This window comes from Thamnophis elegans, chromosome 7 (assembly GCF_009769535.1).
Source record: "Thamnophis elegans isolate rThaEle1 chromosome 7, rThaEle1.pri, whole genome shotgun sequence".
Lineage (NCBI taxonomy): Eukaryota > Metazoa > Chordata > Lepidosauria > Squamata > Colubridae > Thamnophis > Thamnophis elegans.
In genome coordinates, this window is record NC_045547.1 from 77,087,000 (window position 1) to 77,111,990 (window position 24,991).

Sequence of the window (24,991 nt, forward strand, 5' to 3'; positions counted from 1 at the left end):
TATTTTCTGTTAACGCAGCACAAGCACTCCTGTCTGGCACCAAGGCCGACCGCCAAAGGATTCAGGTGAAAGAAAAGCTATCCCCAAGGGGGGGGGGTGTCTTTGACGGGGATGAAGTAAGGGAAGAAGATTTCTTCACCTCCCTTCCAGTTGTTGCCGAGGAAAGAAATTATCCCGCAACGGAGTGATGGCTTGAGAATTTTAAATGTTGCAAACCACATCACCGTTGCATTGCCAGAGAAGGAGGGGGGGATAAATGAGAGAGGATGATGATGGGTGGACTGGGACCAATTGCCAGGTTGGGTCCCATCCTCTGCGACGGTCAGTGAAACCAGGACACGGCCGAATAATGCAGCTCAAGCGCTTCGGCCACAGAAAAGGCTGGCCTTTGATGTGCAGGATTTCGGTTCCACCACAAATGCGCGAACGACAAAAGCGCGTCTGACTAAACCGCGGTGACAAAACCGCGCCGTCAAAACCGCGGCGACGAATGAGCGCTGAAGCGCGCCGACAACAGCGCGCCGACAGAAGCGTGCTGTAACATAACCCTAAACATAACCCTAATCCTAACCCTAAACCTAACCCTAAACCTAACCCTAAACCTAACCCTAAACCTAACCCTAAACCTAACCCTTAACCTAAACCTAAACCTTACCTTAACTTAAATCGCGCTTCTGTCGGCGCGCTGTTGTCGGCGCGCTGTTGTCGGCACGCTTTGGACATCGCAGTTTTAGCGCCGCGGTTTTGTCGGCACGCTTTTGACGTTCGTGCTTATGTCGTGCCACGCAGGATTTCAACACCTTTGCGCAGGAATCTTCTCAACTAAGAGTTAACGCCTGCTTGATAAAGGCCGATGGAATTCAAGGGTGGTTGGTGTAAAGATTCCAAATAGCATCCAAAAGTAAATCAGAATCCGAGGCAAAGGATTCCTCAAAGTTCCAATTTATTAAGAGAGCCACATTGGCACATCTGGGAAAAGACGAATCTGAAAGCTTCCCGGTTTTCCCCACCCAGTTGAAAGTTCAAGATCTTGTCCCCACACCCACAAGTCCATCACACGGTTCAACCTCCCACTGCCATGCTGGCAGTTCCACCCATCCAGTTCCGGACAGGTGCAGAGGCGCAGAGACAAAGGATGACCTTGGATTTCTAGAAAGAATGTTGTTATGGCTACATCGCATCTAACTCCCTACAATCCCCCCTCCTATTTTCCCACAATAGAAAATGCACAGTAGGATAATAGAAAGTGTGGCAGGCCAAAGCTGCAGGCCTGACAGTCGGGCTTAGTCCGCTTAGGACTACGTAGGGATTCTAGGCTGGTCCCTCTTTTGACTCCGCCCCCAGATTCCGCCACTGTTTCTCCTACATTTTGTGCCTGATTTTGCAGGATGATGGGTGTGAGATAGATCAGAAGCAGTGGTGCAATTCAGCCAGTTCTATCCGGTTCGGGTGAAGCAGTAGCAGTGGCTGCAGGAGACACCGCCTACCCGCGTGGACATCATCGCGTCCCGTTTTTGACGCTCTGCGCATGCGCTGAAGGCCCCCCCCTGCGCACTCACATTTGCGAACCGGCAGCGAAGGTAAGTTGATTTCACCCCTGATCAGAAGATGACATTCCTTGCATACCACCGGTTAAAAGGAATCTTTTCTCCATAAATATTGACTGCAGCTGGGAATTAGAGCCAGCGTGGAGAGAATGCGACCCTCAAAAGCTCGCTCTGACCTTGATGGATTACATTCCCTCTTTAATCAGGAGGAGGAGGGGATCCGCTAACTCATCCTTACAAAACCATCCTTGCCAGATATCTCAAGTGAGGTAGGGAGGAATCGGTCAAATGGCCAGTACAATTCCTGGTGAAACCCTTGGTGTTTCGCTGAGTGCAACTGGAAAAGGGGTTACTGGAACTATAAAGGAAAGGCCGTGGTTACCCTAGAGATGAGGGCCCTTGTTTTATGAGTGCAACAAGCACTGATGATGTTACCTAGTTGGGTAATGAAAGGTCTACAAGAAAACAAGTAAGCTTACTTCCCAGAAGTAACATGGAAGATAAGTTTTGTTAAAAACGGAGTACGAAGCCCGCGATCGCCGAACCAGTGGTTAAACCAGCAGGATCCCATCAGAGGTGGGTTCCTACCAGTTTGGCCGAATCAGTAGTGGTTTGCAATCAGCACTGGCAGCGACCCAGGCTGGCCACGCCCCTGAACCTGTTCCCCGTTTGGCGTGGAATGGTGTTTTTTCTTCTTCTTTTCTTAATGTTCTGCGCAGGCACAGTCCTATTTATGGGCAACTGCGTATGTGCACAGAGCATGCGTCTGGCACGTGCGCGAGCAAAGCAAGCACTTGTGCACAAAATTGCACGTGCACCAAACCGGCAGTAATGCCAGCAGCAATCCAACACCTTCTATCCCACAGCAATAACTATGTTGAATTCGACTATACAGTACAATATCGGGTTTTCAATTTCAATTGCATAGAAGGTGAAGGATTTGTGTTTTTATTTTGATTGTTATAGCAATAGCCATAGCAATAGCAGTTAGAGTTATATACCGCTTCATAGGGCTTTCAGCCCTCTCTAAGCGGTTTACAGAGTCAGCATATCGCCCCACAGTCTGGGTCCTCATTTCACCCACCTGGAAGGATGGAAGGCTGAGTCAACCTTGAGCCGGTGAGATTAGAATCGCTGAACTGCAGATAACAGTCAGCTGAAGTGGCCTGCAGTACTGCACCCTAATCACTGCGCCACCTTGGCTCTTGTTATAAGGTACACTGAAGATGGCATTTAATTTCATTGTACCATGCGCAATGACAATGAAGTAAATTAAAGTAAACTAAACTAAAATTTTATAGGGTCTCCAGCTTGAGCAGGGGGTTGGGCTAGAAGACCTCCAAGGTCCCTTCCAGTTCTGTTTGATTCTACTTGGATCAATGTGTGGACCAGCCAACAATCAAACAGGGTTTAGTACTCCCTAATCTACTATTGCTCAAAGTAACTTATTTATTTTTATTTATTACATCTGTATGTTCCCCCATCTCTCTACCAAGCAACTCTGGAGGGCTATCTAACATCTAATATATCTCACCTGCAGGCAGCCCTCAACTTACAACAGTTCACTCAGTGACCATTCAAAGTCACAACTGCACTGAAAAAAAGTGACTTATGACTGTTTTGCACACTTACGACTGTTGCAGTATCCCCGTGGTCAGGTGATCGAAGTCAAAGAGGGAAGCCAAATTCACTTAACGCCTGAGTCCCTAATTTAACAACTTGCAGTGATTTTTAGAGTTTAGAGGGTTTTTTTTAGAGTTTTATTTGGCATTTATAGGCCGCCCTTTTCCCTGAGGGGACTCAGGGCGGCTTACAACTCGTAGGAGGGAGTGCAAGAGAAAACATAAATGTGAATAAAATAAAACAAAACAGTAAAACACAACATTCATTCAACATTCGGGCGGGGCGGATTAAAATCTTATCCCCAGGCCTGATGGGCTAGCTAGGTCTTAAGGGCTGTGCGGAAGGTCTGGACGGTGGTGAGGGTACGAATCTCCACGGGGAGATCGTTCCAAAGGGTCGGAGCTGCTACTGAGAAGGCTCTCCTCCGCGTAGTCGCCAGTCGGCGTTGGATTCACTTAACAGTTGTGGCCAGAAGGGTTGTTTAATGGGTCAATGCTCGCTTAACAAGGGGTTTCACTTAGCAACATTAATCTGGGGCTCGCGTGGTCATAACTCGAGGACTATCTGTATTAAGCCAGTCGTGTTTCAGGGTGTATGTGGGCTATTAACATTGAGCCCCAATTGTGGCAAAAAAAAAATCATTCAGTGTAGCTTGCTTAGTTCTCAAATTCTGTGGACTGATCAAAAAGCACCTTCAGAACTTATGACAATTCAAAGATGGTTTTCCGACAGTTTTTTCTCTGCTCGCACATGACATAAAAGGTGTCCTTTTCATGTAAAGCATGCTCAGGTTGTTTCTTTGACAGGGGAAATTGGTGGCTTCTATTATTACCGCCTTGCGCAATTACCAAGTTGAAAATTACTTACTCAGCTGTAGTTTTACAACTAAATGAACCTCTAGCCGCATCAAACTATTTAATTGGCCCCTTGAAAAAAGAGCAAGTAATATTTCTCAGGAATAAGCTCAATGCTGGGTGACGTCTTGGATGTTCGGGCAGAATTAGGGAAATCTGTTTGCCACTGCTGATTTCTGAGGGTTTTTTTTGGGGGGGGGGTGAGTTCCCAATTTAGTGTCAGGCCTGCAGCCATCTTTTCTTTTGGGTCTTTGGCCTGCGACACTTTCTATTGTTCTTCTGTGCATTTTCTATTGTGGGAAAATGGGAGGGGAGGATTGTACGGTGTTAGATGCGATGTAGCCATAACAACATTCTTTCTAGAAAACCAAGGTCATCCTTTGTCGATTCGATTCGATTTTATTAAACTTGTACGACGCCCTATTCCCAAAGGGACTCAGGGCGGCTAACAAACCAATAGGGAAAGGGAGAATACAAAGAGAACAAACAAGACAACAACAAAATACAAAAAACAGATTTAAAAACTCATCAACAGTCACAACAAATTCGAGTGGGGCTGGGAACTCATCAGCCCCAGGCCTGCCGGAACAGCCAGGTCTTGACGGCTTTGCGGAAAGCCTAAAGGGTGGTGAGGGTCCGAATCTCCACTCTTTTAAAAATGATTAAAAAACCAAGTCGGCAACGGGGAACTGGTTCGGGGGCGTGGCCAGCCTGCTGTCCCTACCTGTTGGGTGAGCAAGTCCAAATTTCCACTCCTGATTCACTCGAATCAGTGCAAACCAGGAGCAATACACCAGTGGTGGGTCCCGGATTCCGTCGCAACTGGTATGCTGCGCACAGGGACGGGCGTCATAGTCGGGCATAGGCACTGCACGTGCATGCACACGCCACTGCCCTGCAACACGAACTGTGTGCATAATTGGCCAGTTGCATTATAAACAGCAATGGAACGTGGGTGGGTGGGTGGGCCAAATGAGCCACCGTACCGGTATGGTGGCCGCTGCTCCCAGCTACTACCGGTACGGCCGAACCGGGCCATACCTCCAGGAAACTCACCACTGCAACCGACCTCTGAACTGTCCCAAGATTGCGGGACATCCAGCTCGATTACGAGTGGGAAGTTTGACCGATCCCACCGGTTCCTCGTCTAACAATGTCAACAATTGGATGAAGAAAGAAGGATGCCCTGACTAAAAGAATGGATTTGGACTGAAGATCTCAAGATTTGTACGTTGGATAAATAAAATCCTGAGCAAAAGATACACATCCCCATGGCGATCAAGACAACTCAGGTGGGAAAGGTTAAGAGAAGTCAATCATGTATCTCAGACTTCCATAAATAAAAGTTAACAAAGAAAAGGGGGTTGGCTAATAAAAAATATAAACATCTCCATTCAATTATTTGGAATAGGCTCAACACGGAGTAAATGCCTTCAGGATCTGTTACGGCCAGGTAAAGGTAAAGGTTCCCTTTGCATATATGTGATAGTCATTCCTGACTCTAGGGGGTGGTGCTCATCTCCGTTTCAAAGCTGAAGAGCCAGCACTGTCTGAAGACGTCTCGGTGGTCATGTGGCCGGCATGACTCAATGCCAAAGGCGCACGGAACGCTGTTCCCTTCCCACCAAAGGTGGTTCCTATTTTTCTACTTGCTTTTTTCACTTGCTTTCGAACTGCTAGGTTGGCAGAAGCTGGGACAAGTCACGGGAGCTCACTCCGTTACGCAGCGCTAGGGATTCGAACCACTGAGCCGCCGACCTTTCTGATCGACAAGCTCAAAGTTTTAGCCACTCAGCCACCGCGTCCCTCTAACAAGAGAACTTTGACTAGGCAAAAATGAAGAGAGGCAAGATCAGGGTTAAGCATCAGGCGCGGTTTCCTGAGGGTAAAAGACGATAAGTGCTGAAACAGCCTATGATCTAACATTCCTAAATTCTCCTCTTTTGGCAGATGTTTTCAAACAAATTCTGGATGGATCTTTTTTTGGAGATCATTTGGTGGATTTTGGCATTGAGCTGGCCATTGGACCAGATGAGTTTGAGAATCCCTTCCAATGCCTACATTCTATTTAGTCTGGAATCTCTATATTTCATGATGGGACCAGTTAGACTATCATTGATCTTGCAAAACAATACAAGTTAACTTTTTTATGTGTTATTTTTAAGCCCCACTGGGCAATATCTTCATTAATCAAATATTCAAATATTTCTCAAGAGAGAATCCTTCCCATGCTTGCTGGATGCTACAGTGAAGTCTCCACCCTGCTGATATAACGCACCCTCCAAAAATGTAAAATGTTGCATTCGATATTTGCAAAGTACATTCTCCTGTAATGTGTACACAACTATTTTCAGTAAAATAGTTATCTTCTGATTCTTAAAAAATGCTGTCATCTGTTTAGGCTGCAACAGATTCGAAAGTTAATTCCTCAGCTAATGGGTATCTATTAGCTCTGCTAATGGATGTCTATTTCAGTGAGATTGAAATATATAGATCAGGGGTGGGATTCAATTTTTTTTACTACCAATTCTATGGGCGTGGCTTGGTGGGCATGGCAGGGGAAAGATACCATAAAATCTTCATTCCCGCCCCACTCCAGGCAAGGATACTGCAAAATCCCCATTCCCTCCCTAGTTCAGGGGAAGGATACTGCAAAATCTCCATTCTTCCCCACTCCAGGGGAAGGATACTGTAAAATCCTCATTTCCACCTCACTCCAGGGAAGGATACTGCAAAATCTCCATTCCCTCCCCACTCCAGGGGAAGGATACTGCAAAATCCCTATTCCCTCCCTACTCCAGGGGAAAGATACTGTAAAATCCCCATTCCCTCCCCACTCCAGGGGAAGGATACTGCAAAATCCCTATTCCCTCCCTACTCCAGGGGAAGGATACTGTAAAATCCCCATTCCCTCCCCACTCCAGGGGAAGGATACTGCAAAATCCCAATTCCCTCCCTACTCCAGGGGAAGGATACTGCAAAATCCCCATTCCCTCCCCACTCCAGGGGAAGGATACTAGTCCAGGGGAAGGATACTGCAAAATCCCTATTCCCTCCCCACTCCAGGGGAAGGATACTGTAAAATCCCCATTCCCTCTTGATCAGCTGGGATCCGGGAGGCAGTGAATAGATGGGGGCGGGGCCAGTCAGAGGTGGTATTTACCGGTTCTCCGAACTACTCAAAATTTCCGCTACTGGTTCTCCAGACCTGGTCAGAACCTGCTGAATACCACCTCTGATATAGATTCGCAAGAGGGTCAAGATAAATCCACTTCTAATGTTGTTTAGTAGTCCAATCCTACTTGTTAGAGAGAGGCTGGGAGAGCCAGGGGGAGAAGACAAGCAGGGAATTAGTCTGCAATCTCTACCTGAGCACAAGGCGGCAAAATGAATGCTATTGAACCTTATCTAGTTTTACCCAGGTGCAAACATCATGTGTGAACCCAGTTGTTTGCGCCTGACACTAACAGGGTAGTACAGTGGCTAAGGCGCTGAGCTTGTCGATCAGAAAGGTCGGCATTTTCAGCGGTTCGAATCCCTAGCACCGCATAATGGAGTGAGTTCCCGTTACTTGTCTCAGCTTCTGCCAACCTAGCAGTTCGAAAGCATGTAAAGAATGCAAGTAGGAAAAATAGGAACCACCTTTGGTGGGAAGGGAACAGTGCTCCATGCGCCTTTGGTGTTTCGTCATGCCGGCCTCATGACCACGGAGACAGCACTGGCTCTTTGGCTTTGAAACTGAGATGAGCACTGTCCCCTAGAGTCGGGAACAACTAGCACATATGTGCAAGGGGAACCTTTACCTCTACCTTATTTGATCCCATCTGATGTTTATGAAATGTTGATTAAAAATCATTTAGAAATGCATTTTCCTAACAGATTTTAAAAATGCACATTCCCCTTCCAATCACACTTTTAAAAAAAATTGTAGAACTTTTTACAAACCTACGTTCTTTTTTTTTTTATGCAACCTTTGAACATTGGGTAGCGTGGATTTCAAGAAAAAATTGTCAAGAGTTTTTTTGACAAGAGGAAATCAGTGGATCGTGGCCAAGAGTTAAGAGACATGCATAAGGTTGAAGTTTTCATTTGGGGTTTGCGATTAAAGGAGCTGTTGATTAGGTAGGCGAGTTCAAGGGCCAAATTTGGCAACCTAATGCCTAACCGTCAATAGGCTGCAAAGTGAATGTGTGAACTCTGGGCAACCCCACATCCTCCTAAATCCTTTAGATGCCTAATTTGACCCTAAAGGGTATTTTAAACTGAGAAGCAGAAATGCGTGGCGCTCCCACCAGTTGGCAGAAGCCGGAACAAGTAACGGGAGCTCACTCCATTACGCGGCGCTAGGGATTCGAACCGCCAAACTGCCGACCTTTCTGATTGACAAGCTCAGCGTCTTATCCACTGAGCCACCGCGTCCCTCACGTGGCCTTAGAATACAGCCATGGCCATAAATTTGAAGTGTCTGAATTTTGATCAGGGGGCTGTTTACAAAGGTGGTAACTGTGAAAAATGGTCGTCACTTTTTTTTCAGCGCCATTGTAAATTTGAACAGTGACTAAATGAACTGTTGTAAGTCGAGGACTCCCTGAACTCTTGACTATGGGCTGTATCAGGGGTCAGCAAACTGAGGCTCTGGAGCCGCATGTGGCTCTTTCCTCCCTCTGCTGCGGCTCCGTCACCGATCGGCGCCACAATTTTGAGAGGAGCTTCGGGGGGGGGAGGGGAGAGAAGCACAGTGCGCCAGAAGACTCTATGGTAAGGGAGGGTTTCCCAGTTGTCTCCACGATTGATAGGGCTTTCGGTTAGGACAGGTAGAGGAAAAAGTCCGCCACGCTAGGAGGAGACTCTATGGTGGGGGGACTGAACTTCCGGCCAGCTCCAGAATTGAACAGGGGGCTTCCGGTTAGGACCTCTGTGGCTCCCGGTGTTTTTTTTCCTGTGGGAAACAAGTCCAAATGGCTCTTTGAGTGTTTTAAGTTTGCTGACCCCTGGGCTATATCATCCCATAAAATGGCTAGTCTTTAGAGACTGGAATGGTATATGGCCTCCTGCTTGAGCAGGGGGTTGGACTAGAAGACCTCCAAGGCCCCTTTCCAACTCTGTTATTCTGTTATTGATATGCCTTTCTAAAAAACCCCGACAACATCTAGTTATTTCAGACAACCATGGGAGGCTGATCACTAGTATAAGATAGATTTATAAGACCATGAATTTTTCATGAGTTTAGATCAAGTAATTTGCTACAATTAATATAGGAGCCTTTGCCTCACTATTAGCCTGTATAAATTAAACAGAACCAGTACAGGGAGTCCTCAATTTACGACAGTTCATGTAGTGATCGTTCCAAGTTACAACAGGATTGAAAAAAAAGGTGACTTATAAACATTTTTCACACTTATGGAAGTTGCAGCATTCCTGTGGTCATGTGATCAAAATCAGGGTGCTTGGCAACTGATTCAGATTTGTGACGGTTGCAGTATTTGGGGGGGTGTCACGTGATCGCCTCTGTGTGTCCTTCTCACAAGCAAAGTCAATGCAGAAGGCCGATTCACTCAGCCACCGTGTTACCAACTTTACAATCAGTGATTCGCTTAGCAACGGTGGCAAGGAACGTCGTAAAATGGGGCAAACCTCACTTAACAAATGTTAAGAGAGATCATGGGCATAATTGTGGTCATTAAGTCAAGGACTACCTGTATAGGTTGCTACCTTTACACATAATATATAACGTATTTTTCAGAGTATAAGATGCACCTTCCCCCGCGCCCCCCCCCAAAAAAGAGGGTGAAAATCTGGGTGCATCTTATACCCTAAATACAGAATTTTTGGCCTCCCAAAACCCCACCCACTTCACAAAAATGGACGTGCATAGGGAGGCCTGCAAAGTGCAAAAACTTTTTTTAAAAAAATTACTTCTTCAAAATCTTGGTGCATGTTATATTCTGGTGCATCTTATAGTCCGAAAAATACGATACTACGTGTTTTTACTCTACATTGCTGGTTGTCTACCACTTAATCTGTGACCAAAGCACTATAAGGTAAAGGTAAAAGTTCCCATTGCACATCTGTGCTAGTCGTTCCCGACTCTAGGGGGCGATGCCCATCTCCGTTTCAAAGCCCAAGAGCCAGCGCTGTCCGAAGACATCTCCGTGGTCATGTGGCCGGCATGACTAAACGCCGAAGGCGCATGGAACGCTGTTCCCTTCCCACCAAAGGTGGTTCCTATTTTTCTACTTGCATTTTTTACGTGCTTTCGAACTGCTAGGTTGGCAGAAGCTGGGACAAGTTCACGGGAGCTCACTCCGTTACGCGGCACTAGGGATTTGAACCGTCGAACTGCCAACCTTTCTGATCAACAAGCTCAGCAGTCTTCGCACTATACAAGCCACCTAAAGTAATAACCCCTCAATTTTGTGTTTCGGGGAAGAAAATCACACCGAGATCTGCCGATGGTCGAGCAAGCAAAAGGCAGCACCAAGGAAGTGTAAAAAGGTATCTTCAAAGCGACATGGGCTTAATTTTTTTCCTTTCCCCTCTTTCAAAACTGCACTGTAGCATTGCACCAAACAATTCTTTGGCCAGGGATAGCTGGAAAGACACATCCTGAAATCTAGGAAGACTCTTCAGGAGCGGATTTCGGGAATGGAATGCTTTGGGATCTAGGGAGGGATGAAGGGATAGTGAGTCAGGCGAGGCTGGATCTATTGGGAATCTTCTCCTGGAAGCAGATTTTGGCCACCACCCCACTCCACCTCCCCTGTGTCCTATTAAAGGCTCTGATTCACGAAAGAACACATACTCTGATCTCCCCTTCACTGTCCATCTGGCCTTTGGGATAAAAAAAATTAAGTAGGTCAATTGAGCAGGGAAGGCAGCTGCTAAAGGACGGGGAAATCCCTCTGGATTCTAATTTGACCCAAAGTATAACACTATGAACAAAAGAAACTTTTTTTTTTAGCAGATGGCGAGAGGGCCCTTTTTATGCCCCTGGTCTTCACCGGGGCACAACCACCCTTATCGGGTTTTGCAATAATGGCTTGGAAGGAGGAGGCTTTCCAAACTGCAGATATGCTCCAAGGAGACAAATCTTCCGGCGGGGACCTTTTAAAAGAAGGAATGGCCTCCTCTCCATGGAGACCTTTTGGGGGTGGGGGGCATCGACACCAGTTCCTGGGGGCTGGTGGGGCTTCTTCATCGTCCTTCTGGGCGGCCCACAGGGAGAACATGTGCTGGGAGCTGGCGTCTCCTGGATCAGCACATTACGGGGTTAGGGTTGCAAGGAGGAATGGGGAAGGGTAGCCCAAGGGGGAACAGCCGAGGTGGCGCAGTGGGTAGAGCGCAGTACTGCAGGCCACTTCAGCTGGCTGCTAGTTCAGCAGTTCAGCGGTTCAAATCTCACCGGCTCAGGGTTGACTCAGCCTTCCATCCTTCCAAGGTGGGTAAAATGAGGACCCAGATTGTGGAGGCGATATGCTGACTCTGCAAACCGCTTATAGGGGGCTGAAAGCCTATATAAGTCTAACTGCTATTGCTATTGCCCCTTGGGAGAGGGGAAGAGAGAGCAGCTTGTGCTTTCACTCCTTGCAGAGTCACTTGTGGGAGGGGGCTTTTCCTTCAGGGAGGGGGTCCCCACAAGCAGACCCAGCTGGGCTTGGGGCTAGAATTCCCAAGCAGGAGGGAATCACCGTGTCAAAATATTCCCCCTTGTGGAAAAGTCTTGCTGTTCTTAAAAGCAGAAAGGCTGGCCCTCATTTCCCACACACCCCACACCCCCAAAGCATTAGGATGGTAGTGAACCCCAAAACATTCAAACCTGCCCGAAACCTGCCTTCCGGGGAAGTGGGGACAGCCCTCTTCAGCCAATCCAGACTGGGATTGTGAAGGTGAAAATCGGGGGAATGGAAGGCGAGGGATAATCCCTGGAGAAGCAAGCAGTTAGAGGGGGGGACGGGGTACTCAAGAACCCCCAAAATGCCACACCTCCCTAAAAGGTGACTCCCCCCACCCCCCACAGAAAATCCAGGTTGGGGTCAAGGTAAAATGAGGGGAATGGAAGGAGAGGGGTTATCCCTGGAGAAGCAGGCAGTTAGAGGGGGAAAACGGGGTACTCAAGAACCCCCAAAATGCCACACCTCCCCAAAAGGTGTCATTCTCCACTCCCAGCAAATCCAGGCTGGGGTTCTGGGATTGTCCAGTGAATGTCAGGCAAAAGGAAGGGGAGAGAAGGAGGGGGGGGGGCTATCCCTAGGAAAGCAGAGGAAAAAACAGGGTGCTGAAGGACCCCCAAATGCCATACCTCCCCCAAAAGGTGCCATTTCCCTCCCTCCCCCTAGCAAATCCAGGTTGGGATTATCAAGTGGGAAGTCAGGAGAAAGAAGGGAAGAGACTAGAATGGAGATGGGGGGAAGGATTTAATCCCTGCAGAAGAGACAGGTAGAAAAAAAATGGAATATCCAGGGAAAGGCATGAGAAAAATGGGGGGGGGGGATTTAATCCCTGCAAAAGAGAGAGTTGGAAAAAACAGAATACACTCAAGAACCCCCAATTGCCACAATTCCCCAAAAAGGTACCATTCGACACCCCCCCTCCCTACCCCCTCCCCACTTCCCCCACAAATCCCACCTGGGATTTTCCTGGGAAAGTCAAGAGAAAGAGGGGGGGATTTAATCCCTGCAGAGGAGACAGGTAGAAAAAAACGGAATCCAGTCAAGACCCCCCCCAAATGCCACAATTCCCCCCAATGCTATTCCCCCATGCCCACCCCCCAGCCCACCCCAGATGAGATTATCTATGAGAAGGGGGGGGATTTAATCCCTGCAGAAGAGATGACCCACCCCCAAATGCCACAATTCCTCCAAAAGGTGCCATTCCTCACCCCCACCCCCACCTCATAAAATCCAGGCTGGGAATGTCCAGGGAAAGTCATGAGAAAGTGGGGTGGGTGGGATTTAATCCCTGCAGAAGAGGCAGTTAGAAAATAACAGAATACAATCAAGACCCCCCAAATGCCACAATTCCCCCCATGCCATTCCCCCCATTACCCACCCCCATAAAATCCAGGCTGTGAATGTCCAGGGAAAGTCATGAGAAAGTGGGGGGGGAGGTGGATTTAATCCCTGCAGAAGAGGCAGTTAGAAAATAACAGAATACAGTCAAGACCCCCCCCAAAAAATGCCACAATCCCCCCATGCCATTTCCCCATGCCCCCCCACCCCACCCCAACTGAGATGATCCAGAGAAAGTCAAGAGAAAGTGTGGAGGGGGGGGGAGGTTGGATTTAATCCCAGCAGAAGAGACAGGTAGAAAAAAAACGGAATATAGTCAAGACCCCCAAATGGCACAATTCCCCCCCCCATGCCATTCTCCCATGCCCATCCCAGCTGAGATTATCCAGGGAAAGGTATGAGAAAGTGGGGGGGGGGTGGATTTAATCCCTGCAGAAGAGACAGGTAGAAAATAACAGAATACAGTCAAAACCCACAAATGCCACAATTCCCCCCATGCCCCCCAACCCACCCCATCTGAGATTATCCGGGGAAAGTCATGAGAAAGTGGGGGGGGGGAGGTGGATTTAATCCTTGCAGAAGAGACAGGTAGAAAAAAAACGGAATATAGTCAAGACCCCCAAATGGCACAATTCCCCCCCCATGCCATTCTCCCATGCCCCCCCACTCCATCCCAGCTGAGATGATCCAGGGAAAGGTATGAGAAAGTGGGGGGGGGGGATTTAATCCCTGCAGAAGAGACAGGTAGAAAATAACAGAATACAGTCAAAACCCACAAATGCCACAATTCCCCCCATGCCCCCCAACCCACCCCATCTGAGATTATCCGGGGAAAGTCATGAGAAAGTGGGGGGGGAGGTGGATTTAATCCTTGCAGAAGAGACAGGTAGAAAAAAAACGGAATATAGTCAAGACCCCCAAATGGCACAATTCCCCCCCCCATGCCATTCTCCCATGCCCCCCCACTCCATCCCAGCTGAGATGATCCAGGGAAAGGTATGAGAAAGTGGGGGGGGGATTTAATCCCTGCAGAAGAGACAGGTAGAAAATAACAGAATACAGTCAAGACCCCCAAATGCCACAATTCCCCCCATGCCCCCCAACCCACCCCATCTGAGATTATCCGGGGAAAGTCATGAGAAAGTGGGGGGGGGAGGTGGATTTAATCCTTGCAGAAGAGACAGGTAGAAAATAACAGAATACAGTCAAGACCCCCAAATGCCACAATTCCCCCCATGCCCCCCAACCCACCCCATCTGAGATTATCCAGGGAAAGTCATGAGAAAGAGGGAGGGGGTGGATTTAATCCCTGCAGAAGAGGCAGTTAGAAAATAACAGAATACAGTCAAGACCCCCCCCCACAAATGCAACAATCCCCCCATGCCATTCCCCCATGCCCCCCCACCCCATCCCAGCTGAGATGATCCAGGGAAAGGGTATGAGAAAGTGGGGAGGGGGGTGGATTTAATCCCTGCAGAAGAGACAGGTAGAAAAAAAACGGAACACAGTCAAGACCCCCCAATGCCACAATTCCCCCCCCATTCCCCCCCCCAGCCGAGATTATCCAGGGAAAGTCAAGAGAAAGTAAAAGGGTTGTTTAATCCCCGCAAGGAGAAGAGGCAGGTAGAAGAAAAGAGGGGAGGGGGGAGAGAGAGGGAGAGGACCCCCCCTCCTCTCCCAATCGGGCTTTACTCACCCAAAAGACCAAATTGAAAAGGAACATCATGTACTTCAGGCAGCACAAGCAGCCTCTGGCCATGCTGCACTTCTTAAACTCTAGGAGGAAAACAAAGGATAGATCCAGGTAAAAAACCAGGTATTTGCTGCTGGTGGCGGCGGCGGCGGCGGCGTTGCGGGGCTCGTCCCTCGGCAAGCCGGAGCCCGCGGGCGCCCCACCGGCAGCCCCACCGGCGCCGCTTCGGCCTTGGCGGCGGGGTCCGGTCGTGCCGTAGAAAGCGCCGGCCGTGAAACCCCGGTTGAAGCGCTTGCCCGTCGGCGAGGCTTTGGCGAAGTCGGAGTCCTTGCTGTCCAGGGACGGGCTCCGGCGGATGGAGGAGTCTTCGCTACTCGACTTCTCCATGCTGGGTGCGGAATGATGCGGCGGCGGGCATCGCCCGGCCGAAGCCGCTTTCGGCCTCTTCCAACACCCCCTTCTACAGACCGGCCCGCATCGCCAGCCCCTTCCTCCTCCTCCTCCTCCTCTTCTTCCTCCTCCTCCTCCTCCGCAGCCCCTTCTTCAGCGCAGAGAGGGCGGCCCCGCCGGCTCGGCTTTCCACGCCCGGGGTCGAGGCTGAGGAAGAGGCGGCATGGCCCGGGGGGGGGGTCTTCCTCACGGGCGCACCGGCATGACTCGGTCCCCCTTGGCTTGAGAAGGGGCAGCCGCGGAACTGGAGGCACGTCCGGCCGGCTGGAGACGAATGGCTGACCGCCCGGCCGCACACAAACGTGCCGCCCTCCCCTTAGCCAGCCAGCTCGTCCCGAGCCACCGGCTCTCTCCGTGCCCGACGGAGGTGCCCGCGCTTAAATACCCTTCCTTGCCAGCCCCGCCCCTTTCGCTCTCGGGGTGGCCAATGGCGAGGGGGCTTTCATCCCACGCGCGCCGGGACCAGCCCCCACCCCCTCTTCAAAAAAAATGACACGAGCGCTTTAATAGGATTAGCGCTCCCGGGTTTTGCCTATAGAAGTGCAACAAGGGGGGGGACGAGCGCCGGCTCTTTAGCCGTGTATGAACATGAAAGGGGACGGGGGGGGAGGGGGATCCTTCCACCGTCACGCGGAATCAGAAGGTGGGGTCTTGGCCTTGGGGCTTTAAGATTTCCTTTTGATCCGACTTTCCCCGTTAGATCCGGGCAGCGGAGGGGGACCCGGTGGGCTCGAACTCCTGGCAGCTCTGTGGGGCGATTTGCCCTGTGGTCACTGCAAGGTGCTCCTAAGCGGGTGGGAGACGCTATTTAAGAGTTAAAACCCCTCGAAACCTGAAATATCCTGGGAAATGTTAAGAATATTATATTTCCCTGGGTGGGAAAAGGGAGAAACCTGTTTTTTCTAAAATACAAAGGAGCCCCCTGCGGCTTCCTGCCTCTCCCCCACCCACCCACCCACCTTTGTCAACGAAGCTTGGGCTGCTCTATTCTACATAACGTAAGGTAGGGTTAGCCTTCTCCAGAAAATCACTGCAAGGCACTTGGGAAAATTACATCAGCCAGCAAGACAACCAATATTTGGGACTCAAAACACAGTCTACAGCAGTGTTTCTCAACCTTGGCAACTTGAAGATGTCTGGACTTCAACTCCCAGAATTCCCCAGCCAGCGAATGCTGGCTGGGGAATTCTGGGAGTTGAAGTCCGGACATCTTCAGGTTGCCAAGGTTGAGAAACACTGGTCTACAGAGTTGCCCCTCCCATGGGAGTCTGGCAACCAATCAGAATGCAAGATCAAGTTCAAAGGCCAGAGAGGGCATAAAACCCGGGGAACTTCAGCATCTCTGCCTCTTTTTCATCTCCACCCAACATCTGGAAGCATCTGATCCCCCTTTTCTGTTCAGGAGCTCAAGCCATGTGATGCTGGCCACCATTAAACCATCTTTCCAAGCAGCCTCCATGTTTCCAGTGTCTTTTTCCCTACTTGGAACTGAACCCAGGAGGACATTTCTTCCAACAGGGTCTTAAAATAAGACCCTTAAAATATAGGGAATAGGGAATAGGAAGAGTTGGAAGGGGCCTTGGAGGTCTTCTAGTCTAACCCTCTGCCCTAGCGGTAAAGAGCATTGGAAATACAGGTGGTCCTCGACATACGACCACAATTGAGACCCAGGTTTCTGTTGCTAAGTGAGATGCACTGGAAATCTAGGTAAGTCCTCGACATACAACCACAATTGAACCCCAAGCGGTAAAGAGCATTGGAAATACAGGTGATCCTCGACATACGACCACAATTGAGACCCAGGTTTCTGTTGCTAAGTGAGATGCACCGGAAATCTAGGTAAGTCCTTGACATACAACCACAATTGAACCCCAAGTTTGTGTTGCTAAATGAGATACACTATAAATACAGGTAGTCCTTGACATAGGACCACAATTGAGCCCCAGGTTTCGGTTGCTAAGTGGGACATTGTTAACTTTACCCCATTTTACGACCTTTCTTGCCACCGTGGTTACGATAAGTGAATCACTGCAGTTGTTAAGTTAGAGACATGGTTGTTAAGTGAATCTGGCTTCCCCCATTGACCTTGCTGGTCAGAAGGTCGCAAAAGGGGATCATGTGAGCCTGGGATTCTGCAACCGTCATAAATATGAGTCAGTTGCCAAGCATCTGAATTTTGATCAATGGTCACAAAACAGTCCTAAGAGTGAAAAACTGTCATTTTTTTCTCAGTGCTGTTGCAACTCTGAATGGACCCTAAAGGAATTGTTGTACCATTAAGTCAAGGACTAACGAAGAACAGAGCGGAAGGGACCTTGGAGGTCTTCTAGTCCAACCCCACCCAGCCCAAACAGTAAAGATCCTGGCAAAACAACATTAAGCTGTTTTTTTTCTCCCCCAAAACACAACTGGACTTTCTTGAAGTTTTTTTTCCCCTTGAAAACGTTTTGCTTCTCATCCGAGAATCATCATCCTCCACCATTCAATCAGAACTGAGGAAGCTTCTTGGATGAGAAGCAAAATGTTTGTTATTATGAATGATCGGATGTTGATTGACACCAGCGGCCTCTCCCAGGCCCAACCAAGCTCACCTTTTGCCGTGGGAATAATAAAACTCTTAAGATTGCCCGAGCTTACATTACATTGCACTTCGTCTGAATGAAGACTCAAATTAGTCCCAAGCGTATAGCTTGTTCTGACCCAGTTTCCTAAGACCAACTCTCTGTAGTTAAATCCCTGATTCCTTTATGAGGAGCCCTGGCCAAAAAGTTTCTAGCTAGCAAGTCCGTCCAACTGAAAGATGAGTAGTTGTCTGTCACATCTATTCATCTCTGCCCCCTGCCTCTTATCCCCAGAGCTAAGGTGGGGCTTCGCTAGCAGGGGTGGCTCTTCCGTCCCAAGGGCCGGCCTATAGATTTCCACTGCTCTCCTCTCCTCTGCCACATCTATTCATCTCTGCCCCCTGCCTTTTATCCCCAGAGCTAGGGTGGGGCTTCGCTAGCAGCAGTGGCTCTTCCGTCCCAAGGACCGGCCCATAGATTTCCACTGCTCTCCTCTCCTCTGTCACATCTATTCATCTCTGCTCCCTGCCTTTTATCCCCAGAGCTAAGATGGGGCTTCGCTAGCAGCAGTGGCTCTTCCATCCCATGGACCAGTTCATAGATTTCCACTGCTCTCCTCTCCTCTGTCACATCTATTCATCTCCGCCCCCTGCCTTTTATCCCCAGAGCTAGGGTGGGGCTTTGCTAGCAGCAGTGGCTCTTCTGTCCCAAGGACCGGCCCATAGATTTCCACTGTTCTCCTCTCCTCTGCCACATCTATTCATCTCTGCCCCCTGCCTTTTATCCCCAGAGCTAAGATGGGGCTTCGCTAGCAGCAGTGGCTCTTCTGTCCCAAGGACCGGCCCATAGATTTCCACTGCTCTCCTCTCCTCTGTCACATCTATTCATCTCTGCCCCCTGCCTTTTATCCCCAGAGCTAAGATGGGGCTTCGCTAGCAGCAGTGGCTCTTCTGTCCCAAGGACCGGCCCATAGATTTCCACTGCTCTCCTCTCCGCTGTCACATCTATTCATCTCTGCCCCTGCCTTTTATCCCCAGAGCTAAGATGGGGCTTCGCTAGCAGCAGTGGCTCTTCTGTCCCAAGGACCGGCCCATAGATTTCCACTGTTCTCCTCTCCTCTGTCACATCTATTCATCTCCGCCCCCTGCCTTTTATCCCCAGAGCTAAGATGGGGCTTTGCTAGCAGCAGTGGCTCTTCTGTCCCAAGGACCGGCCCATAGATTTCCACTGCTCTCCTCTCCGCTGTCACATCTATTCATCTCTGCCCCTGCCTTTTATCCCCAGAGCTAAGATGGGGCTTCGCTAGCAGCAGTGGCTCTTCTGTCCCAAGGACCGGCCCATAGATTTCCACTGCTCTCCTCTCCGCTGTCACATCTATTCATCTCTGCCCCCTGCCTTTTATCCCCAGAGCTAAGATGGGGCTTCGCTAGCAGCGGTGGCTCTTCTGTCCCAAGGACTGGCCCATAGATTTCCACTGCTCTCCTCTCCGCTGTCACATCTATTCATCTCTGCCCCCTGACTTTTATCCCCAGAGCTAAGATGGGGCTTCGCTAGCAGCAGTGGCTCTTCTGTCCCAAGGACCGGCCCATAGATTTCCACTGCTCTTCTCTCCTCTGCCACATCTATTCATCTCCGCCCCCTGCCTTTTATCCCCAGAGCTAGGGTGGGGCCTCACTAGCAGCAGTGGCTCTTCTGTCCCAAGACCCAGCCCATAGATTTCCACTGCTCTCCTCTCCTCTGTCTTCTGTGTACCAGACACTCCACCCAGCTGTTCCTCCTCTTCCTCATCAGCCACCTCCAGACCAAATTTATTTTTACTACCCGTTCTGTGGGCATGTTTGCTGTAATTTAATTTTTTCACTGCCGTTGTAACTTCAAAGGTTTCCGAAATGAAGAGCTGTACCAGTAAGTCAAGAACTACCTGTATTGATCACTTCCCATGACCAGAAATATTTTTTAGAAACCAAACTGCTTTAGATAGGTATTTGGACCCCAGCACATCAACTAAAGTTTTTTTGGGGGGGGCGGGGAGGCAGGAGAACACCAGACAGCTGAGCATTTTTTTTCTAGGCTCTCGGCCAAATGTAAACATCTATGCTGTGTGATGTACATATTGTTGTTGCAGATATTGCTGTACCATTTGGCTTTGCAAGCAGAGAAGAGGCTGTTGTTGTTAGACGCTAGGAAGCTCCTGTTGCTTACTCATTACTTACTCCTGATAGTTTAGTTTAGTTTAGTTTTATTTGTCTTGTATGCCGCCCACTCCCGAAGGACTCCGGGCGGCCCACAATAGACAAGGAAAGGGGGAGGACTAGACAAAGACAACACTTTAAAAACAAAACCGCAACATTCACAATTTCCGCGAGGCTGGATGTTTCACAGGCCCCCCGGCCTGCTGGAGCAGCCAGGACTTGGTGGCTTTGCGGAAAGCCGAGAGGGTCGTAAGGGTCCGGATCTCGACAGGGAGATCATTCCAGAGGGCTGGAGCTGCAACAGAGAAGGCTCTCCCCCGGGGGGTCGCCAGCCGACATTGGCTGGCGGATGGAATCCGGAGGAGACCTAACCTGTGAGATCTGATCGGTCTATGGGAGGTAATCGGCAGGAGGCGGTCTCTCAGGTACCCAGGTCCGATGCCATGTAGGGCTTTATAGGTAGCGACCAGCACCTTGAAGCGGATTTGGAGACCAATGGGTAGCCAGTGCAGCTCACGGAGGATAGGTGTAACGTGGGTGTACCTGGGTGCACCCACAAACGCTCGCGCGGCTGCGTTCTGGACTAGCTGAAGTCTTCAAACACTCTTCAAGGGCAGCCCCAAGTAGAGTGCGTTACAATAATCCAGTCTTGAGGTCACAAGGGCCTCAATGATAGGAAGCTCCTGTTGCTTATTTGTTGCTTACTCCTGATAGAAAGCTCCTGTTGCTTACTCGTTGCTTACTCCTGATAGGAAGCTCCTGTTGCTTACTCATTGCTTACTCCTGATAGGAAGTTTCTGTTGCTTACATCCTGATAGGAAGCTCCTGTTGCTTACTGGTTGCTTACTACAGATAGGAACCACCTGTTGCTTACTCCTAATAGGAAGCTCTTGTTGCTTATTCCTGATAGTGATCCGGAGCAACGGCAATGGTCATAAATATGAGTCAGGTGCCAAGCAGCCGAATTTTGATCACATGACCACAGGGATGCTACAACGGTTGTAAGCATTTAAGAAAATGGTCATAAATTACTTTTTTCAGTGCTGTTGTAACTTCAGTCGCTGAATAAATGGCTGTAAGTGGGGAGAGAGAGAGGGAGGGAGGGAGGGAGGGAGGGAGATTCATTGTTCGATTGATGATGGAGCTGTGGCCTATCTAGGTGAACATCTGCTCCTCCAAATGAGAGAGGGGGGGGACAGACAGGAAGAGAAATACAGGAAAAGGGAAGGAGGAAGAGAGGGAGGCTGGGGGAGTGGGAGAAGGAGATGGGGGAGGGAGGGAGGGAGAGAGAGGGGGGAGAGAGAGGGAGAGAGAGAAAAAGAGAGAGAGAAGATAGGACAACCATTTGTCCCAAATGGCCTAGGGTCTCTTTCAACTCGGTTGTTCGGATTTATTTCCTCCAAGGTATAGCAGTGACCAACTAGGGCTCCCCATTTCCTCCAAAGGCAGAAAAGACAACACCAAATAAGAACTATGGAGTTCTATCTTCTTGCCACCACCACTTCCAATGGCCCTACTTCCTCTTCAGCTCCCTTTTTATTTTGAGCACAGCTAAAGATCTGACCACTCTTGAGCTCTGCCTTAGGAACTTCCAAACTAGTTGACAGCAACCAACTTTCTACCCTGAAAGCCAGTCCTGAAATCCCCCAGTGGTTCCCAAAATCCAAGGATCATTTATGCACACGGTGGAACTCGGATTGTGCCTTCATCCCTGGTGGATATTCTCAGTAGAAGAACTCGGATACGGTGAAGTTTCCCAGAAGGGTGTTGCTATTTCGGAAGAGACTCTGCTGGGAAAGTCTGCAATGAGACCACAAGGGGACTGACACACTTGCATCCTATCTTGTGTGTCTTCTCTGGTAAGCCTCCTCTCATTTTTATCACTATGCAACTTACATCAATAGGGGTTGACAACCTTAAACACTCAAAGAGCCATTTGGAAAAGCGTTCGGAGACTACAATTGGTCCAGAATGCAGCCGCGCGAGCGATATTGGGTGTACCGAGATACACCCATGTTACACCTATCCTCCGTGAGCTGCACTGGCTCCCTATTGGTGTCCGAACGCGCTTCAAGGTGCTGGTTATCACCTTTAAAGCCCTACATGGCCTAGGACCTGGATATCAGAGGTGGGTTCCTACCAGTTCGCACCTATTGGGTAGAACCGGTTCGTCAAATCTACCGAACCGGTTAGAAGAGGTTCCACCAGTGGACCCGGAAAGCAGGCCACACCTACAGAAGAGGTTCCAACATTTTTTGAAACCCACCACTGGTCCTTGGATAGGATTATTCTACACTATCATGCTCCTATTTATAAAACTCAGGGCCTCTGTGAAAGGTAAGGATGACTACTGCGTTTGGGGTGCAATCAGAACGTTGCGTGTGTTGAAGTTGTTTCAACGCAAACCAAAGATGCCTTTTAAAAAACAAGTTTACATCCTATTCTTATGCATGCCAGTGCTGTGTGTGAGGTAATTTAAAGTGGTTCTGACAAGTGTCGTCGGCATTTTCATATCCGGTCACATGGGCGGCAAGCCACTCCCATCCGGTTACATGGGCGGCAAGCCACTCCCACAAAGGAGGCCGCACCCACAGAGTAGGTTCGAACAATTTTTGAAACCCATCACTGCTGGATATCTACGAGACCGCTTCCTGCCACATACCTCCCAGCGTGCGATAATATCTCATAGGATGGGCCTTCTCCGGGTGCCGTCGACTAGACAATGTTGTCTGGCGGCTCCTTGGGGGAGGGCCTTCTCTGTAGCTGCCCCGGCCCTATGGAACAATCTACCCCCTGAGATCCGGACCCTCCCCACTCTCTCGGCCTTCCGAAAGTCTACTAAGACCTGGCTATTCCGGCAGGCCTGGGGCTGTTGACCCTTGATTGAGTTCCAGCCCCACGAAGGTTGAGTGCATGTTGTGTTCTTTTAACTTGCTTTGTCTTTGCATTTTACATTTTTTAGTATTTTTAAAACTGTTTTTATGTAAGCCGCCCAGAGTCCTTCGGGATTGGGCAGCATACAAATTCATTAAATCTTGAATCTTTAATCTTGACCCATTTCCCACAGAAAAGAAAACACCGGGAGCCACAAAGGTCCTAACCGGAAGCCCATCATTCAATTCTGGTGCCGACCGGAAGTCCAGTTCCCGCACCATAGAGTCTCCTCCTAGCACAGCGTCCTTTGTCCTCCATCTGTCCTAACTGAAAGTGCTATCAATGGTTGAGCCAACTGAAAACCCGCCCCTTTCCATAGAGTCTCCTCCTGGTGGGCCGTACTCCCCCCCCTAAACTGGAAGCTCCTCTCAAAAATGGGTCGCGGGGGGTGCGCCACACCCCTCTGGGATCCCCCCGCATATACGCACACATCTCCCGCATGTGCACCCCCCCCCGCGCGCCTGCATGGCAGAGACCCGGAAATCAGCTGGCCGGCTAGAGGTGCCCGCGTGGTGGAGCTAAGCTGGGGCAATGGCTTGCGTACCCGCAGGGAGGGCTCTGTGTGCCCCTTGTCCAATCCATATTTTCTGGTGGTCTCCTATCCAAGCACAAGTAGTCCTCGACTTACAACCGTTCACTCAGTGACTGTTCAAAGTTACGACGGCACGGAAAATTTTTCGCACTTGTAAACGTTGCGGCATCGCCATAGTGACACGGTTTACGTTCCGATGCTTGACCACTGATTCATATTTACGACAGCGGCAATGTCGTGCGATCCTCTTTTCTGATTGTCTGAAGAGCGAAGTCTGGACCGCCTGAAGCCATTTGAAAAAGTATCTTTCTCTATCCTAATTAGCAAATTGGTGAAATATTGGCCAGATGGCACACTTTATACACAAATGGTTTTCATCTAAAAAGGGGCAGGAGAAGGAAAGGCTAAAATTTAGACCTGGAGCAAGGAAATGGAGGTCATAGGGAGAGATGCTTTAACTGTTGGGCAATAAATTTTGGTCTCCACAGTGTAAAAAAGATGCTCAGACTCTGGAAAGAGTGCAGAGAAGAGCAACCAAGATGATTAGGGGACTGGAGGCTAAAACATATGAGGAACGTTTGCAGGAACTGGGTATGTCTAGTTTAATGAAAAGAAGGACTAGGGGAGACAGGATAGCAGTCTTCCAATATCTTAGGGGCTGCCCCAAAGAAGAGGGAGTCAAACTATTCTCCAAAGCATCTGAGGGCAGGACAAGAAGCAATGGGTGGAAACTAATCAAGGAGAGAAGCAACTTAGAACTAAATAGAAACTTCCTGACAGTTAAAACAATTAATCAGTGGAACAACTTGCCTCCAGAAGTTCTGAATGCTCCAACACTGGAGGTTTTTAAGAATAGATTGGATAACTATTTTTCTGAAGTGGTGTAGGGTTTCCTGCCTAAGCAGGGGGTTGGACTAGAAGACCTCCAAGGTCCCTTCCAACTTTGTTTATTCTATTCTACTCTATTCTATTCCATTCCATTCTACTTTATTTCCTATTCTATTCTATTCTATTCCTTATTCTATTCTATTCTACTCTATTCCCTATTCTATTCTATTCCCTATTCTATTCTACTCTATTCCCTATTCTATTCTATTCTATTCTATTTATACTATTCTATATGCAACAGAGTCATTTGCAGTCTGTCAGTTAACCTCCTCCTAGTCTGCAATGAATTATTTTGGCCTTCAGCTTCCGTTCTCCAAACCAGGGCCATCCAAGGAGATGTTCCTTATTTGAAGAACCAGATTTTTTGGAGGAAGCAAAGCTGACCAGATCGGCTAATATACAGCCCTCGCAAACGGCTCCCAAAACATCAGTTTATGCTGCACCTGTCAATGAAACCCTCATCTTAATTCTGGCCTATAACCACCTGGGGCTCCCCTATCAGAAGCTGGTGCCACATTGTCTCTCTTCCAACTCGCTGGCACTGAGCCCGAGTTAAGGGACACATTTGCAAGTTGCATAGTTTTGCCCGGAGGTCGAGCGGATGCCATCAGGGACCCGGTGATTTATTGCAGTTCTGTCTCTCAGGATGTCCTAAAATATCTTCTCGGGCTACTTTTATAGTTGTTGCGTTTCTCTTCGCAGAAAAGTC

The 24,991-nt window shown here is 49.1% G+C and overlaps 1 protein-coding gene across 2 annotated transcripts in view; it reads right to left on the reverse strand.

Moving 5' to 3' along the window:
• TSPAN9 (tetraspanin 9) overlaps positions 1–24,991 on the reverse strand; it is a 126,608-nt gene that overhangs the window by 41,902 nt on the left and 59,715 nt on the right. The window contains exon 3 of one of the 2 annotated variants that reach the window (XM_032221547.1): positions 14,729–14,808. In XM_032221547.1, the coding sequence (XP_032077438.1) occupies positions 14,729–14,791 (63 nt within the window). In that variant the 5' untranslated portion in view covers positions 14,792–14,808. Of the gene's footprint in view, positions 1–14,728; positions 15,113–24,991 lie in introns of those variants that run through there. The other variant, XM_032221546.1, reaches the window with a different exon arrangement.